This window comes from Callorhinchus milii, unplaced genomic scaffold, assembly GCF_018977255.1.
Source record: "Callorhinchus milii isolate IMCB2004 unplaced genomic scaffold, IMCB_Cmil_1.0 Scaffold7, whole genome shotgun sequence".
NCBI classification, from domain to species: Eukaryota; Metazoa; Chordata; class Chondrichthyes; order Chimaeriformes; family Callorhinchidae; genus Callorhinchus; species Callorhinchus milii.
In genome coordinates this window covers 10,396,205-10,413,538 of record NW_024704748.1, presented here as the reverse complement: position 1 = coordinate 10,413,538, position 17,334 = coordinate 10,396,205, and the positions used below count along the sequence as shown (strand labels likewise).

The 17,334-nt window shown below is 38.6% G+C and overlaps 1 protein-coding gene across 4 annotated transcripts; it reads right to left on the bottom strand.

Moving 5' to 3' along the window:
* Positions 1-111: 111 nt before the first annotated feature.
* On the bottom strand, positions 112-16,636 carry erlin1 (ER lipid raft associated 1). 4 transcript variants are annotated; one of them, XM_042336591.1, is made up of 12 exons: positions 16,572-16,636; positions 13,044-13,166; positions 10,035-10,116; positions 9,342-9,388; positions 8,855-8,927; positions 7,344-7,482; positions 6,608-6,681; positions 5,841-5,899; positions 5,532-5,623; positions 5,278-5,367; positions 4,265-4,344; positions 112-2,384 (listed from the first exon to the last, which is right to left on the bottom strand). In XM_042336591.1, exons 2-12 carry the CDS (start codon positions 13,154-13,156, stop codon positions 2,178-2,180), a joined length of 1,056 nt encoding a protein of 351 aa, XP_042192525.1. In that variant the 5' UTR covers positions 13,157-13,166; positions 16,572-16,636; the 3' UTR covers positions 112-2,177.
* Positions 16,637-17,334: the final 698 nt, after the last annotated feature.

Genomic DNA, 17,334 nt, shown 5'->3' with positions numbered 1-17,334 from the left:
GCTTTTATCATTAGAAATGTCAGCATCTATTTTTAGTTGGAGAATAACCTAATAATCCGAAAACATATCCCAAATAGTTTACTTTCAAATGATCCAAAGAAACTGAGCACATGGTATCAAAATAAGTTTATTTTTGTGACAGATGTTGAAAAAGAATATTTCGTGCCTCTAATTTCACATTACAAAATTGTTCTTAGTGGCTTAAATTCTTTTCTCAAAGCCTCTCTCCAAGAACATTTGATTTGGGGGCATGAATTTAACTCAATAGTCCACAAAAGCATCTTACAAAATGAACTTAACACTTAGATCTTGTGTTAAGTCAGAAATTGGCAGATTTTTCAAAAATGGTGTTGTAAACTTAAACTCAACCAAGTTCCATTAATTCCTAGAAGCATTAAAATAAACTTTGACTTTCCTGAAAGTAATCAGAACAACATTACACAACATTGGAACCCTGGGAAGTGTAAATACCTTTTTATTTGCTTCCCAAATCAAAAAGAGTTAATCTGCAAATATTAATCTGCATTGTATGGCCTGTGTCAAAAAAGCAAAATAAACCCCCTACACCTAAAACCACACAAAGAATTATTTTTGTGGTATGTAATTTTTATAAAATTGTATATTCATTTGAGACAGGCACTGCTTTATACTTTTGAGAAATATTTCATATTCAAAAGAACAGTTGTTCAATTGACATCAAAACCTTAAGAAACATGGAAAAATCCAGTGGCAGCTCAATACAAATGTTTTTGCATATAAAAGCTAAAAGAGCACTACAAGAGGAAAGTAACTACACAGCATGATGTGAAAGGTTTTCATCTAAGAACTGTATCAAAAATAAATTAGTATATGCTTATACTAAATTATCTTAACAGGAGTAGGAGTCTTTGCAGTGGAATGTAGAGTTAATGCATCCATGTATTTGTTTTCAATTCACTTTCTCAACCTATTTAGTAGAAGAGTTCAATCAAATTTATTGATAGATTAATGCTTTGACATCCATTGGGAATGTGGATGACACCTGCAGGCAACTTTAAGGGTTAATCCCAAACTCTGTTCATACAATTGTACCAAATTCAACTATTTAAGTGTTTAAATAATTAAGTCATTTTAAGAGCTCAAAGGGCACCAACACCATTTAGAAATACATGGCAATACTTTTCAGCGCCATTTTGTACACCGTTCTTCATTTGAGGTTACTTTGAGGTGAGGTTTTGTAACATATTAAATGACTAATTAACACTGCAAACATATCACAAAATGTTAACCCACTGGTGCATATGATGGCTTGAAACTGAACATTGCAGAACAGGCTACCCCCACTGAGCCTAAAAAAAGGTGACGGTCCTTCAATAAGACGCGACTTGCATTACAAAAACAACATACGGATGCTTTCTGGACAATGTTTAACTCGCTCATGCTACAGACCAATTTTATAGACCGCCATGAACATCACCTTTCCAGAGTTCCCAAATCCAACTGAAAATTCAGGAAAAATGTTTTATGGATGATATACGGTATCAGCGAACAGGTGGTGAAGCAGGAGAGATGTTAGCTCACAGTTTCAAATAGTGTTTAGGTAACAGGAATACTAAAATAGCTATCATGTTGTAACCCTATTACAGCATTTTTCTATCGACCCGTTATCAAGGTATTAGTCTGTCCAGTTATTTTATTTTAAAGCCTCGTTTACATCTGTCCAAATTATTTCTTCCTTTCGGCTTTATCTAATGCGTTTGATATCCCGACAGATCATAATATTGTGATGTCCCTACAAGCACACAAAGTAATCCCTACTGCCGGCCTTTGTAAATTCAAAAAAGACCTAAACATCCATTTTGTGTCCAGACATTCAGGAGCAACAGGATACATCAGACAGAGCAGCTTTGTTGTGTAGTATTAATGTTATGGGGAAAATGCACACATAGACAGTAAATGTCAGTACTGCGTAGAAATTTCACATGGATGCTATTTTAGCATTCATTATTGTATAAAACCCATTGGGTATCCCTCACCCTATGTGTAATACTTTACCCAATGTTTTAGTGCATGGTTCTTGACCAAAGTTCATCTTATCACAACCCAACAACATTGTGCAATCAGTATTCTGCATTATTTAACAAAGCAGTGTGTCATCTTTGCTTTAAACTAAGGTCCTCTCTCAGAGAAGTCCTTTTTTATTTCTTATTTGGTGTTGCTTCAGATGTGAATCCAACGGAGTCATCACCCTCACTGGAAGCTTGATTGGTCCTCATTCCAGCATTGTGCTGAAAAGCACTGGTATCCACAAACATATCCGGGATATCACTGCCAAAATAGACCTTGCTGTTCGCTGCGATGGCTTGGTATTTGATGAGCTCCAAATACTCCTTAGTTAGTTTCATCTGTTGATTTTAAGAGGAAGAAACAGACAAGAGGAAGATAAAATACTCAGAATCTCTATCAACATCTAGAGCATCAAGATCACAGATTGAAAACACATTATTTGCAATGACTGCAAAGAATTATAAATATATATTAACAATAAATGCGACGGAGAATTGCAATGTTATTACAAGAGAGATGCTGCCACAGCATTAGGTTTTGCCTGAAAGTCTGAATGAGTTATAATTCATGCAAAATTAACTTTTCCAATACATTTAGGGCATCCAATTATTTTTCCCCCTTTAATTTTGTTTCCATTGGCAGATGCCTCCATTCTCTGGTCTCCTCTTGCTGGGAGGTGGCTCCACAGGCAATGTTGCCCTCCCATACCAACAACAATCAAATCTTTGCATTTACTACAGCAACTTTCACATCAGGAGGATATCTCGATGCTTCAGATGATTTACTGTAATTATTTATAGGTGAACGTGGCAGCCAATTTACATACAGCAATAACTATTACCTTCCCCAAGTGATCACAATTCATGCATGAGCCTTAGCAGTAAATGTCAGCAGGCTACTCAACTGTAAAGATCGTCACTGGCAAGCCTGAAGTCTCCCCGGTCATCTGCCACCCGTACACACACGCACGCACACAGTAGAGGGTAATGTAGGTGCAACAACGAGCAACAATAACGTGCACTTATAGGGCAGAAATCCTGGCTGTCTTTGCACCCCTCCCCCCACCCCAAAACCAGGCCCAATTCTGCTTCCCTTCTGCAGCTCAGCTGAGGCAAGCAAACTCAACAGACTGGAATGTGAACCAGCAACATCCTTTCAAACACATATCAGATATGTTTTCTTTTAGGAAGTAATACTATGGAAAATAACACTATGTACATAGGTAGCTTGGGACATATGTGCATGCGACCACCAGGAAGGTGGAGGGCAAACTAGATGGACCATGGTCTTTTTCGTCTTAATATTTCTTATGTTCTTATCCTGGTCCACAAGCTGCATATCGCTTGCCTGTGAAACCCCAGCAAGAGTCATTTATAGTTGATTGCATCTCTGTACCCACAGTGTTGTAGGCTGGGCCAATAGAAAGGTGCAATTTTTCCGTGGAATCCACAACAAACACCCCAATCCACTGCAAACAAACCTGTAAAACCCAGTGAGCCTGGGGCCCCGGGACCTCTGTTCGCTCGTCACCGCTACTGTGGGTGGGGCGGCTCCGGATGCGCATGAGTGGTGTGAAATGGGCTTTCTTCACCCATGGCCCTGCTGCCGTGATTATCTGTGTGTCTCTCTCTCTCTGCATCTGTGAGTTTGTGTGCATCTCTCGCTCTCTCTGTGTGAGAGGCACACAAACTCAGTCTGTGAGTGTGTGTGTGTGTATCTCTCTCTCTGTCTGTGAGTGTGGCTCTCTCTGTGACTATGTGTGGGTGTGTGTGTGTGAGATGGTGGGCCACAAAAGGCAGGAGGTGGTGACCTACTGGAGTGCCGCACCAAGATACTGGCCTTCAAATATGTAGTGGGGGTGGAAATGGACCCATTTAGGCTTTTGGGCCTGCGCTAGTGTTTCCCCTCCCCAGCCCCCCACCCCCGTTTAGTCTTTTATCAATAAAGTGAAAAAAAAGTAGGTTGACAGCAAAATATACCACTCGATAACACCAATCAACACCCCGTAAAATTTGGCGAATTTCCCCGCCCTTGCGAACATTTCCACAATTTTTGCCAAATATTTCCACAAAATTCTATTGGCCCTGGTTATAGGCAACACTTACCACTTTCATCGTAAACCATTCTGCAGCAATGGACTAAGTAAAACTTAAATGTATTTACGAATTATCGACAAGGGTAATCAAATCCAGAGAACATGAAAAGAAAATGTCTCAACCTTATTTGCCAGTGCAGCTTTCTGAGCAGTGTAAAATTCAGCATCCGCCTTCACTTTTTGTCTGGCTAGAAATGCAAAATCTGCAAGCAAAGACGACAATTAAATCTTTGCATATCACATTAAACATGAACGTTCAATAATGATCAGTGCTAAAAAGGTGGAATTAACCAACGAATTGGTCAATAATTGCTGACACCAGTTCTACCAGCAGTGCTGTTCACTGTTAATATTGAACAGGGTTTAAACAGACTCTTTTACAGGGCATGGATTTTAAAATCTTATCTGAACAAAAATGTTTGCCAGTAATCACAAATTTATCTGAAGTACTGTAATTAATAAAAAATGATACTTGCATTTGATATGACGTCTTTCACATCAGTAGCACATCTCAAAGTGTTTCACAGGATATACTGTAAAATCCAATGACTGTGGGTATTTTGTGGGAAAATGTGGCAACCAAGTTGCACACTGCAATGTCCCACAAACAACCATGAAGTGAATGAGCAATTTTATTTGGGGAATTGTTTAACATCCACAGGAAGTTGAGGGTCTCAGTTTAATGTCTCAACCCAGGTTTTAATTGGAAATAAATGATTTTAACGAATTTCAGCACTGGGAGGCCAGCCAAGATTTCTTTCCAAGTAGTACTTCTCTCCTCTACCCCACCTCCCAAACACAAATAATTGTCTTAAAAAATGAGAAAGCAGAAACGCTTTAAATTGGACATTAACATAGGAATAGCTTGGTGAAAAAAGCCTTCCATCATCCTGGTAGTTCTATGCTACATTAAATACAAGGCCTGCTGGAATCTGTGATGGACATGGTGTTCCCAGTAAGTCACGAATTTACACTCCACCCAGCGGAGATATGCGTCACAAATTTAAATGGAAATTGTGTTATATCATATTCAGGTTGTTAGTTACCCAAGGTTACACTGTTTCCAAAATTTAACAGTTTGTTGATAAATACAAATTTTAAGATGCAACCTGATCTGATGTTGCCAAAACACTCACCTTCAATTTCTGAAATCTTTTTCTCAGTTTCCTTTTCCATTACCTTTTGCTGAAACTGAATCGATGCTACCTGAGCAAATTTCTCTGCCTCTGTGCAATAGTAAAAATATTTTTATGTACCAAACTGCACAACATATAATGTGCAAAATCAACTTGACAAAGGTTTAAATAACTTAATGTAAACAGTTTTATTTGTTGATTGATACAGATAGACTTTATAAACATTGTGATATAACAGCAGGATAGAAACATACCAATAATAGCTCTCTTTCTTTCAGTTTCAGCCTCTTTTTCTACAACCTTTTGCCTCTGTGCCGAAATAAGCAACTTGGTCTTCTCTCCTTCCCTGAAATAAATAAAGGTGACAATCAATTAAAAACACACTACAAATAATTAGAAAATAAATTATTTTTGATCTGCAAGATGTAATTTTTTGTTAAATACTAAAAATGCCTTTACGTTTATTGAAAATAAATTTGTGTAAAAGATGAATCATTCAGGGGCTGAGCAAATGACCCGCAGAATTATTTCAAGAGACAGAATCTGTGCACCAATCTACTTACATAAGTTCAAAATTTCTTCGAATCGCCTCTGGTATTTTAGGCTTTGTAACTCGCACTGCCTGATGGGTTAAACATAAAATTATTCAAAATGACTTTTATTAAACAGTGACAAATTACACTAGTTATCCACATTCCATTATCCACACATCTGTTTATTAGGTTGATACTTAGGTGGATTGGGGAACTGTAAGATAGTGGGCAAGGTTACTTGAGACCAAAGTTAGCTATGCTGCGCAATTAAATTTCACCCCAAGTCAGAGATACAGAAAGAGAGTACTCAAAAGCATCATAGTGAGAAAGAATGAGCAAAAAAGTCTGGTACAGTGTAATACTATAGTGGCAGTATATTCCTGGTGAAATAATTTTGTATTTAGAGTGCAGCCAATCTGTATTTTGTTACACCCAATTATTTGATAATTTCTCCCGAATGTAAAATATTTGAACTTAATAAATCTACTTATTATGTTATGTAAATATGTAAAACTCAGCAAAAGTCTCCATAACTAAGAGTATCAAAGTTATCACCTTAATAAACATTAAGTTCAGAAATGTAAACAAAGAGAATCCAATAATAATAACCCTTGCATTTGATATGCTACTTTATTACATTCATGTGGATTAATTGGAGAAGGATTCAGATCAACAAGGACCACATTTGCATAGCACCTTAAAATGCCGTTTAAACTTCTCCCATTTAAAGAGTTTGCATAAAATAGATACCTAACAATTAAAAGAAGGTATTGTAAAGTAGGGAAAGTTTCACCTACCTGTACAGTAAGCCCAGGTGCCATAACATTCAGGTCTTTTTGTAGAGCCAACTTCAGGTTTTCATCTATCTGATCTAAAGTAGAAACCAAGCAGACACACATGAAAAGGGATCGTGATAGTTAAGACAGGCCACATTTTTTTTATAAACCACGTAAAACGAAATATTTTTGAAGGCAAAACTCTCGTCAATTTTCACACAACAATGGCCTGCGAACTGCTATGAAATGACCAATTTTATTATGGATATTGTACAGGTGATTTTTAGCATCCATCTTAAAATGACAGAAGGAACCTCAGTTTAACATGTCATCAAAAGGACAACAGCTCCAACAATGCAACCCATCCCTAGGATTATCGTGAAGTGTCAGCCTGGACTGTGTGAGTTCTATGTTCCTGACATGGGTCTTGAACCCTCAACCTTCTAATAACCTTCAGGTGGGAGTGCTACCAAGCTGCCATAATTAATAAGTAATAAATAATAATCTTTGCACTTGATATAGCACTTTTCATGTCTTCTAGACATCTCAAAGCGCTTCACAGAATATACTGCAAAGTAAATTGACTGTATATTTATGGGTGAAATGTAGAGTACAGATATCAGTCTAATTTTGCCTAAACATTCAGATTGCTTATTAATCTTGCTACTGCCAGAGCTGTATAGATCAGGACTAACTTTTCAGGCAGACTTCCATTAGATTTAAAACTCTACATCATTAAGATTGTAAAATCCCTTACCAAACAATTCAATGTAGACCTCCTGCAAGGTATGGACACTGCAGAACTGGTTCAATTCATGATGAATTTTGTTGAAAATCAACGCCTTGTCATAATCTGCTGTGTAGTTCTTAACAATATCATACACTTTCAAAAAAGCCAAGAGGAAAAAAAACAAATGAACATGCACATAATGAAATCAAGATAATACAGTAAACAGCAATAAATAGCATTTTCAGATTGGAGGTCCTGTTCTCAAAATCTGCATTGGCTTTACTCATCCTATCCTGACCATCAGGATTCACTTCTAGAATTTTTTTTACAGCACAGAAAATGACTATTCAGCACTTCTCCCATGTGACTTTTGGTACTTTGGAAAATAATTTAAAATAATAGGCAATTTTCATATGCTGAACTGTTTCCTCTTGATAAAATGAAGCTCAATCTCATGAATAGAGCGCAGGAGGCCATTCGCCCCATTCGTTTCTGTGCCTGCTGTTTGAAAATCAATTCCACTCCCCTTCTCTCTCCGCATAGCCGTGCAAGCTTGTCCTCCCCAAATAAACAGAATAAAGTACATGCACTCAACAGCTTGCCGAATGTTCAGAGCCTTGGGACGTTCTCCCGACGCGAAAGGTGCTTTACAAATGTAATTTTGTTGTTACCTGATTGCACCATGACTAATGGCCATTCGAGTCAGTTTTTACCGATCTTCACTGATAAATATTTTTTGGTGAAAAGCATAAATAATTTTCACCCAAATTTAATTTTTAAATCTCAATATTGCATATTTATTTTGGCATCCATGACTGTGTGTAGTATACACATGTGTGTGTGTGCATCCTGAAACCCACCCAGCATTCACATACACTTTCATAACTGGCATTGCAGCCAGGCGAATTTCGGGATTAAGCAAATGCTCCAAATTAAATCTGTTTTGTTGGGTTACATTCTCCCCCTCCCACACCTCAATTTTCTCCTGTTAAGACAGAAAATATATCCCCTCACCCAAAAAAGTGAAAATAAAAACTAATTTGTACTTTGTTATGAAAAAAAGACTCATGGTTTTTAACAATAACTGATCCTACTGAGACATGAAGTCAATGCAAATGATAGTTCAAATGTAATCTATTAATGATTCTCTAAGATGCTTTGCTCAGTGCTCAAAGGTTGTACACACATTGGCTGTATTTCAGGGGCTGAAAACAAAACAGTACCATTTCCACAGTCCTAAATCTGATTGCAAAATAGCACTGGCAACTCTTTTCCTTAGTAATTGGTTAGCAGTGATTTTCGTTTTGAGAAACAGGGGAACAGAGATAGAAGTAAAAATCAGCTTTACTGTGCTTGGTTTTAGTTGTGATATCATTCTGCAGTCATTTGAATTATATGATTTACCTGGTTACACACATACTGTAAACTATCCAGTTGTGCCTAAATGTTTTATAACAGTGGTTTAAAAAGTCTGTACAATTACACCAGTGACCAATGCAGAGTTTAGCTCAACTTTCACCAAGCACCTCAAGTCTCACCATGTGCTGACCTGCACTTGGAGCAAGCATATTCACCACTTCTATTCTGTCGAAATAGATCATGACTCCACCACTGTACAAGAGAAAAACAGAGAAGTCTTCAGATAAAAAGCAAAAGCACTTCATTAAGAAACAACAATTTCAACTAGAATAATTCACCAAAACTTTACAACAGCAGTAACTTCAGGCAATAAACCATTGCTCTATCGGATTTACCCATCCAAGTTGCCACAAGATTCCATTGTTGCATTAATCCTGTCAACCATCTTTTTTTATGTATAACATGTATTTTTTTAAATTAAAAAAAAAACTGTTTTGGTGAATTTTGTAGTACATCACATACTTCCATGATAAGTACTTTTATTATATACAAACAAAACGTTCCCATGATTAATCACAACTTGGAAACAAAGTTTAAGGTCTGTACAGTTTAGTATAAGTAAAAAATAAACTAATGATTTTCTACCCATAATACAAAGATTCACACCTTGTTCCACAAGGTACATTTTTCACCTCATCAGTCTGCAATGTTGTCTGAAAGAAAAATAAATGTTAGTCTGGTTCAATTTTTTTAGAAAAATTGCAGTTTCAAGGCTCCTTCAGTGTTAGCAGAGAATATGCAATATTTGATATGTGACTGAGCCAAAGAGGCTATGGATCGAACAATTGGCTTCCATGTTCTCAGGATAGGAAATCGATGGAAAAAGACAGCGACCATGTTTTTTCTTCCTAATGACGAATCGAACTCCACCTAACAAAAAGCTACCAGACCTCCAGTGAACAGATGATTGAGCTCAGCTGTGATGCACCATGATCAAATAACCTGTTGACACTCATGCCTCAACTCATGCAAGAACAAGGGACACTTGGGAGAGGAGTCAAGACGGCTGCTGGTGATTCGAGAACCACATTGCAGCACAGGGAATTGCCAGGACAGCAGAAGGGAAGAAGAAAACAAGAAAAACAATGTTCATATGAATGCTGTGATTCACAATGCACATAAGGGCAATTTCTAACACTTTAAAATCATATCTGAAAAGGTTTATGAAAATAGCCGCATTCCAAACAGTAAAAAGCAACGAGCCATGCAATGCTAGCGCTCATCACAAGTGTAAAGCAACATGCAAGTCACAAGTGTAATGCAGTTCAGATCCACAAGAAATTTAAGAAATTCACAAACCTGAACAGATCGGAAGCTAGTGATGAACGGGATCATAATGTGGTACCCTGGGCTACTTGGACTGATTAATAAAGCACCACCTCTAAAGAAAAGCCAAAAATATATATTTTTAAAATATTAAATGCAAAATTAAACATTCCTCACCAACCAAAACACAAAAACCTGGTACAAAATAATAGATAACATGGCAACAATACATCAAAGGGGACAGTTTAAGTGAAACTCCTTGATAAAGTTCTCTATAAAAGAAGGCAGAGAGAAGGGAGTCTATGTTTAATCCTACATATGCAGTGGTGCAATATTGCAACATCAGCTCCAATGCAATTCAAAGCTGAGAATGACTCAATTTGAAGCACAGAGAGCTGCCTTTAATGCTTGGAATGCACACACCCAAATGTATTTATAAACTCCTGCTTCTTTCAAAACTTTAGGTGCCATGGCATATGTGCAAGAATGAACATGAAACAGCAGGCTTCAAAAGTTTAATTGATTTTGATGTGTCTCACTTGAGCCACCAGGATACATAAAACAAAGAAAATGGAGTGAATCAATAGATTGGATTATCAACTCACAGGGAGGGAGAAAACAAGGTGAATTAAATACAAGGGGGAAATGTGAAGACTGGGAGGAGGGGAAAGAAAATCGCAAATAGGGCAAGCGCACATTTTAAAACCTTTTCAAAATCAAATCTGTAGTTAGTTATTAATTCATTTTCCATTGCTGCAAGGAAGCAGAGCATTGTGGAAGTTGAATGAGAGATAGATCAAATTCTTGATAGTTTCACGACGAGATCAAAAGGACACCGGGCATCAGATCAATGAATAAATCCATGCAGATAAGCATAAGTATTGATGTGTGTAAGAAAACTATTTCACAGTGAATGGAGAAAGCATAAGGTATGGCTGACAGAAAGAATGGCTCTTGGCTAACCAGTTAGGTTAGACACATTTTTCAACATCTAGAATCGAGTTGCTCTCTGGGTTGTTGACAAGCGTAACTTACACAAATGAATGAAACTACATAAAATACCTATAAGGCATTGGAGTGATTTCTACAACGGCCAATACTATTTTTTAGTATTAACAGCATCTGTGGTAGTCTTAACACTGTAGGCAACTTATAGAAAGTAAATGGCACAATACATTGTTAAAAAAATCTCAGAAAGGGATGCAAAAAATACACTGTACTCCTTTTAGAAGTGGTAAGCGACAATTTTTTCACATACTTGAGCAGGATGTATGCTGCAGTGTGACAAAATTTATAAACCTGTCATTTTTGGTAAATCTTTTTACTGTTTACTGACACTGTTTACTGACATTTGCAAGCATGTCACTTACATTGGCCGAACTCCAGTAGATAAAAAAAAGTTGTTTGCAAACGTTAAACAATCTAGAAAGATACAGGATGTTAACTGTTTAAATACAAATTTTCTTAGGAATTAAAAGGGCAACATATTCAGAATTGGAGAATAAAAACAGCACATTTAGGGATCTTTAAAAAGTTGCATTCTAAGGATACGGCAACAATATTAATGAGCAAATTGTGACATTTTGGGTGGGTTAAGAATTTCCAGATAAAACTGAACTATATAAACCGCTTTGTTCCTCTTTCTCATTACCACAACTGTTTACTGACATTTGCAAGCATGTCATTTACATTGGCCAAACTGAATATGTAGAGTTGGAGTGAGAAATGTAAACAAGATATTATTCACTCCAACAAATGGAGAACATAAAATGGGAAAGAATGAAAGACCATATGAATCAAATCTGTGTAGTCAATTTTACACAAGTTATTTATATTGAACATGTATTTTCTGGTTATTTTAATTCCCTTTTCCCTGAAGCAAAATGTGTCTGAATTCCAAATGTCCATCTCAAAATGGCTTGGAGTTGACTTGTTGCATACTGCTTCCAAGAGGTTTCATCGAGCTTCAACTTTTGATCAAAGGTAAACTGTGTAAGATTTACTGAATAACACAACGTACATTCACAGACTTGCTTGGGGATGTCTTTTTACTTCTTTGAAGCAATTTTGCTGTAATTTACGTATTACAATGACATGTGTGCTTAACACTGTGACCATGTGGCCATGAATGTTTTTGGCCAAAAGAAAAATTCAAGGCCAGAGTGAAAAGTTAAGAACAAATGGCTCAATAGCTGATCCCTCGATTTACAGAAAGGATGGCTAAAGTCAGAATTGTTTTTGAATGCTTAAGATTTGGAGTGAGAAATGTGAACAAGGTCAATGAAGTCAGAAAAAAAATGTTCAAATGTTTTTGATCTTTTTGATTTCAAGAGCAGGGAGGGATCAATTCTGGAAAATACTTCCGATTCTGTGGAGTTCAATGTTAACAGGAATCACACATTGGAGAAGTATGATAGCTTAGAGGAAACAAAGCAAAAAATAGTTGTGGCAAAAGATGCAAAGCACCAATGTGTTTGATGGTTTGAACAAAGTGCAGCATGAGTCCTTTGAAAGCAACAATTATTGATCCAACTATCAGAAGGCAAGAATATAATTATCAATGATGACAACTAGATATGGTAAAACTGGTCTGAAATGATCACTTGGAAAGTGACTTGAAAATGATCAAGCGAATAAGACTTTTTTTGCCCAGCTGGCCATCTGACACCCGTGGAAACCCATCCCCATGCTTAAGAATATCCAAACCAGACCAAGTTCCATGCATACCACTCTCCCCCCAGAGACACGCCTGCTTATACTCTCAGGAATTAGATAAGTGCAAGATGACAAGAGTCAAGACTTGGGGACCCCAGACTGGCTTCTAACAGAATTACAGCAAACTCCTGAGTCACTCTAAGGAAAAAGGGCTCAGTAACAAGTCATCTGGAGTGGGGAGTTAGGCATACGTATTAATACAAAAATAAATGCGGCCAGTATATTGATAGTATGGTGAGTTAAGTGGTTGTGACAAGTTAAGCAAGGGTCAAGTGGACAGAAAGGTATACAATGTTGTATTCCTGCAAGTTTGCCATTTTTCAGTACCTGTAATAAACACCAAGATGCCCTTCTTCTATCCTATGTATAGAAGAGTAAAGGAAGAAAGCTACTACTCCAGCAACTGCAGCCACTACTGCTCCAGCATGAGTCATTGTCATCCTTGCTTATCTGCAAGAAAGTGAAGATAGATTTATTGCAAGCTACAGAATAGGCAACGAGGCTCGAGAACTGGATCACACAATACAAAACCCAATGTGGTTTTAACCAACCACTGTTAGAATTTAAGACACCCAAAAATAAAAGTGCAGGCTCAGTAACTACAGCAATCGGAGAAGCAATCTTAGGATGCCTGCCCAACAATCTAAGTGTTCATTTACTTCATGGCTGCTGTGCTTGCCAATAAATACACAGGCAGCAAAATGTAGCATATTGAGACATTTTGATGTGACAGGGAGAGCGGAGGGGCTGGGGAGAGTGGAGTACTGGAGAGGGGATTACGAGGGCGGATGCTCATAGGTGCAAGTATGGACATTGACACAAAATAGTTGGGCTGTTTTGGTGCTCCAGCAAATTATGTAAATCTTCACACTACACCAAATTCATTATCAATTTACAAGACACAAATGCTAATTTTTAAAATGACAATTATAAATTACCCTAACCTAAAAAAAATCCTTAATTGACGGGAATGAGTCCATAATGGAAATAATTACGGAATTGCAATATCCAGCTAACTTATGTTACCAAATGATTTGTTCCTTACAGCCACGGTCTTAAAATCAAAATTGTGCCAGGTTCTGTTTACATCAAATATTGCAACACAACAAACATTATGACTTGCTCGTTTCTCAATTCTTCACTGGTCCTAGAATTTTGTAATAAACAAAAAGCCATTGTCAGTGAAGAATCCAGAGTAAATAATGAACAAAGCAAAATAAGCAAATCAATTTAACAATCAGCTTTTCCATAGTCAACTACTTTTGAGGAATCGGCTTAAAGAGTACAAGTCTTTTTTCTGCACAGTCCAAGTACGTGTCAGCTTCAAGACTGCAACTTCCTGGTTTCTCAAGATCAAATAACTTTATAACTCCAATCCTCAGTGCACTTTTAACATGGAAATTTGAACACAATGAAAAAGGATTGTAAACCGATTATGTTTGCAAATTAAAATGTTAAGTATTAACTGCTGATACTTATTTGTAGTAAAGCAATTATATTGTGCAATATACTGGAGTTTTATTAATTTTTTGGCTGTTAATTCTGGACATAGATAAATGGCTACATCAGAAGAAACAACATGAAAAACATATGGTGAGCAGATTCCTTAAAATCACAACTAATTAAATGTTACCCTGGTTGTCAGTCACACATAATACACGTATGTTTTGAATTTCAGTACTTAAACAATTCAGACTTTATACTTAACCACAAAGTCTGGGCTTAGGGCTCAAGATACTATTTCATCTAAATATCACTTGCATTTTCTGCAACAAAGACGAATTCATACATGAATTATTTTAAAATTTCATTTCAACCAATTATACATTTGATACACAATTTTACAGGAAGTGGGGGAAGGGTAATGGCTAGTAAGACATATGAAAGTCCCACATGCCCAATTGAGTTATGTCATTCGCACCTCAATTTTCCAATTTCATCATGGTCAACATTTTGTACCAGACGTTCTGATCTGTAAACCCCCCACCCCCCACCTCTCCTAAGGGTACTGGCTCAGGAGAGTGTGATTTTCACGGGTAATGGTTATTAACCAGACCCTAATCCAAGTGGTCAATCTTCATGCATAACCTTAATGTTAAGTGTCAGCAAACTGCTGAAATTGGGAACCGTAATTGAGCCTGATTGTGATCAAATGCAGAACCATGACAGATTCTTCCCTCCCTAGCCCAGGGATATGGAGAAAAATTGCAGTGCCACAGTAAGTGTTGTGCTCAACCGGTGAATCAGCTTCCACAGCAGAGATGAAGATTCAAACTGAAACTTTCTGGGTTGTATAGATTAATACATCAGGAGGTTTCAGTTGTATTTTAGATATAATGGACAGCTGGCGCCTTGATAATACAAGTTATGGGGGCGATTGCACACCAGTGTCAGTCATATTTACACTACTCAAACAAGAATAAAAGTGAGTGAGAATGGAATGACAGCGCCAAGCACTTGGGCGATCAGGAAAATAGCAACATTTAGGAGGGAAACAAAGAGCCGTGTGGGCTGAAAATGTGACTCCTATTACACAGCCGAAAAGCACACAAGGACAGAGAATAGTTATCAAAGAAATAGGTTGCAATCTCACTGGCGCTAAAACAATATAATTGTACCTCAGTACAAGAGTACACCACTGATTGTAAACTATTGCTGATTAAATAAAAGTCAAGTGCAACCCTAACTCCAATATTTCACTTAGAAGCTTTCTCCTATGAAACTTTACAATTAAGTTAGAAAAAAAGCCTTGGGAGGTTATAAGTTTAAAATATTTTTTTAAACTAATATTCAATCCTTTTATCCATTTGGCACAGTGTTATATGCCATTGAGCAATTCACAATTTTCCATGTTTACTTGGGATAGATGGGAGCTTCAAAATAAACAGTTGGGTAGTTTTCTTTCAAACTGTTCAAGCTTCAAGAGTAATAGATATTTCCTTCCTGCCCATTAACTTCTTGGGCTTGGCAATGTACTGAAAAAGTCTCCAGTCAGTCTCCAGAGTTGGAGAAGGCTGTGAAATCCTCTGGAAAGCTGGAATACCCTGAAAATGCAGAGCAATTGGCGTCTGTCTAGTCGGCAGGCAGGAGAGTGGCAAGAAAGTGGTGGGATCTGAAGATTTTAAAGAGTTAAAATTCATAAATTGTTTTTCTAAATAAACAGTGCAACCTGAAAAAAAAGGAGGAAAAGTTGAGCAAAGTTTATGAGGGTTCTCCCCCCCCACACCCTTTCTCGACTCATTTAATTTACACACATACACACACCTCTCTGGCTGTTTAAAAACAAATGTGCACTCGCAGCTCAAGGCATTGCTTGTTTGTGTTTTTGCTGCACCGCACATTAACAACAACAACAACAGCAACAATAAACCAGGAATCTGCCATTATTTTTTTTTAAAAAATTCCCACCTCTCACCCACCCTTTCTCCAAAAAAAAAGCTCCCCACGTGTGGCTGGTAAAGTGTGTGCGTGTGGGGTGGGGGGTGTGTGGGGGGGATCTCATTTACAAGTGATTAATAAAGGTCTCCCCCCCCTCCCTCCTCCCCCTCTCCCCCTTCCTCGGTGGTGAAGAGCAAACGCTCTCATGGCTTCAGCAGAGCTTTCAGACGCTGCGAAAGAGAATTGTCCGCGGAGCGCGCGCCGCGCGGGGCCCAGAGGCGGCGGCGGCAGCGGCGGCGGCGGCAACTGCCACGGCGGAGCCTCCCCCTCCCCCTCCCCGGGGATACCCCAACACCCGAGCGGTCCCCCGCTCCACAACCCCCTCTTTCTCTCTCTCTCTCCCCCCACCACCGGCCGCCTCCTCCCCCCTTACCTTCCCTTCCCTCGCACTCACCCCCCCCCCACCCCCGGACTCACCCCAGAGCCCCGCGAGTCCCTGTGCGAAACCGGTCACCGCCACTCCTCATCTCATCGCCCCGCCCGACACCGCCTCCAGAAGCTGGGCCTCTCCCGCCCCTCCCCCCCCCCACACACCCACACACCCACTGACCTGGCCGCCTCCACATCCGGGTCACCTCCACATCCGGGTCACCTCCCCGGCCCCTCCCTCTTCTCTGCTCTAAAAGGGAACGCCGCCGCCGAACCGCTTCTGTTTCTGATTCGTGCCGGAAATTGATGAATTTTTTTTGGAAAAAAAATGAGCCGACAAGTATTCGCACCACAATCGGCCTCACCGGGGATGGGTGGGGGGAAGGAGGGACGTTTGGGTGCACAGAAAGAGGGGGAAATTGCGAGGACTCTCCAGGAGTTTTGGGGGGAATTTTAACGCGGACGAGAAACTGTTTTTTAAGTTTATTATTTTTTTTTGGGGGGTGGGGCAGCGTTGCTAATTTCTCCCCCAAAAAAAAACTGCTCTCCGTATTGTGTGTTGAACAATTTCCCGGTCATTGTATTTGTATTTAAATGTGTCGAATTGCTGACAAACGCGAAGATAAATATATATGTGTGTGTGTATGTGTGTGTGTGTGGGTTGTTTTGCTTACTCCCCCCCCCCCCCCCCACACACACACACACACACACAAACGGATGGAAGAAATGACACAATAATTTCTAATAGTAAAATATAATAATAATAATAATAAAGAGACGCCCTTTCGAAATTCTGAGTTAATGACAAGAG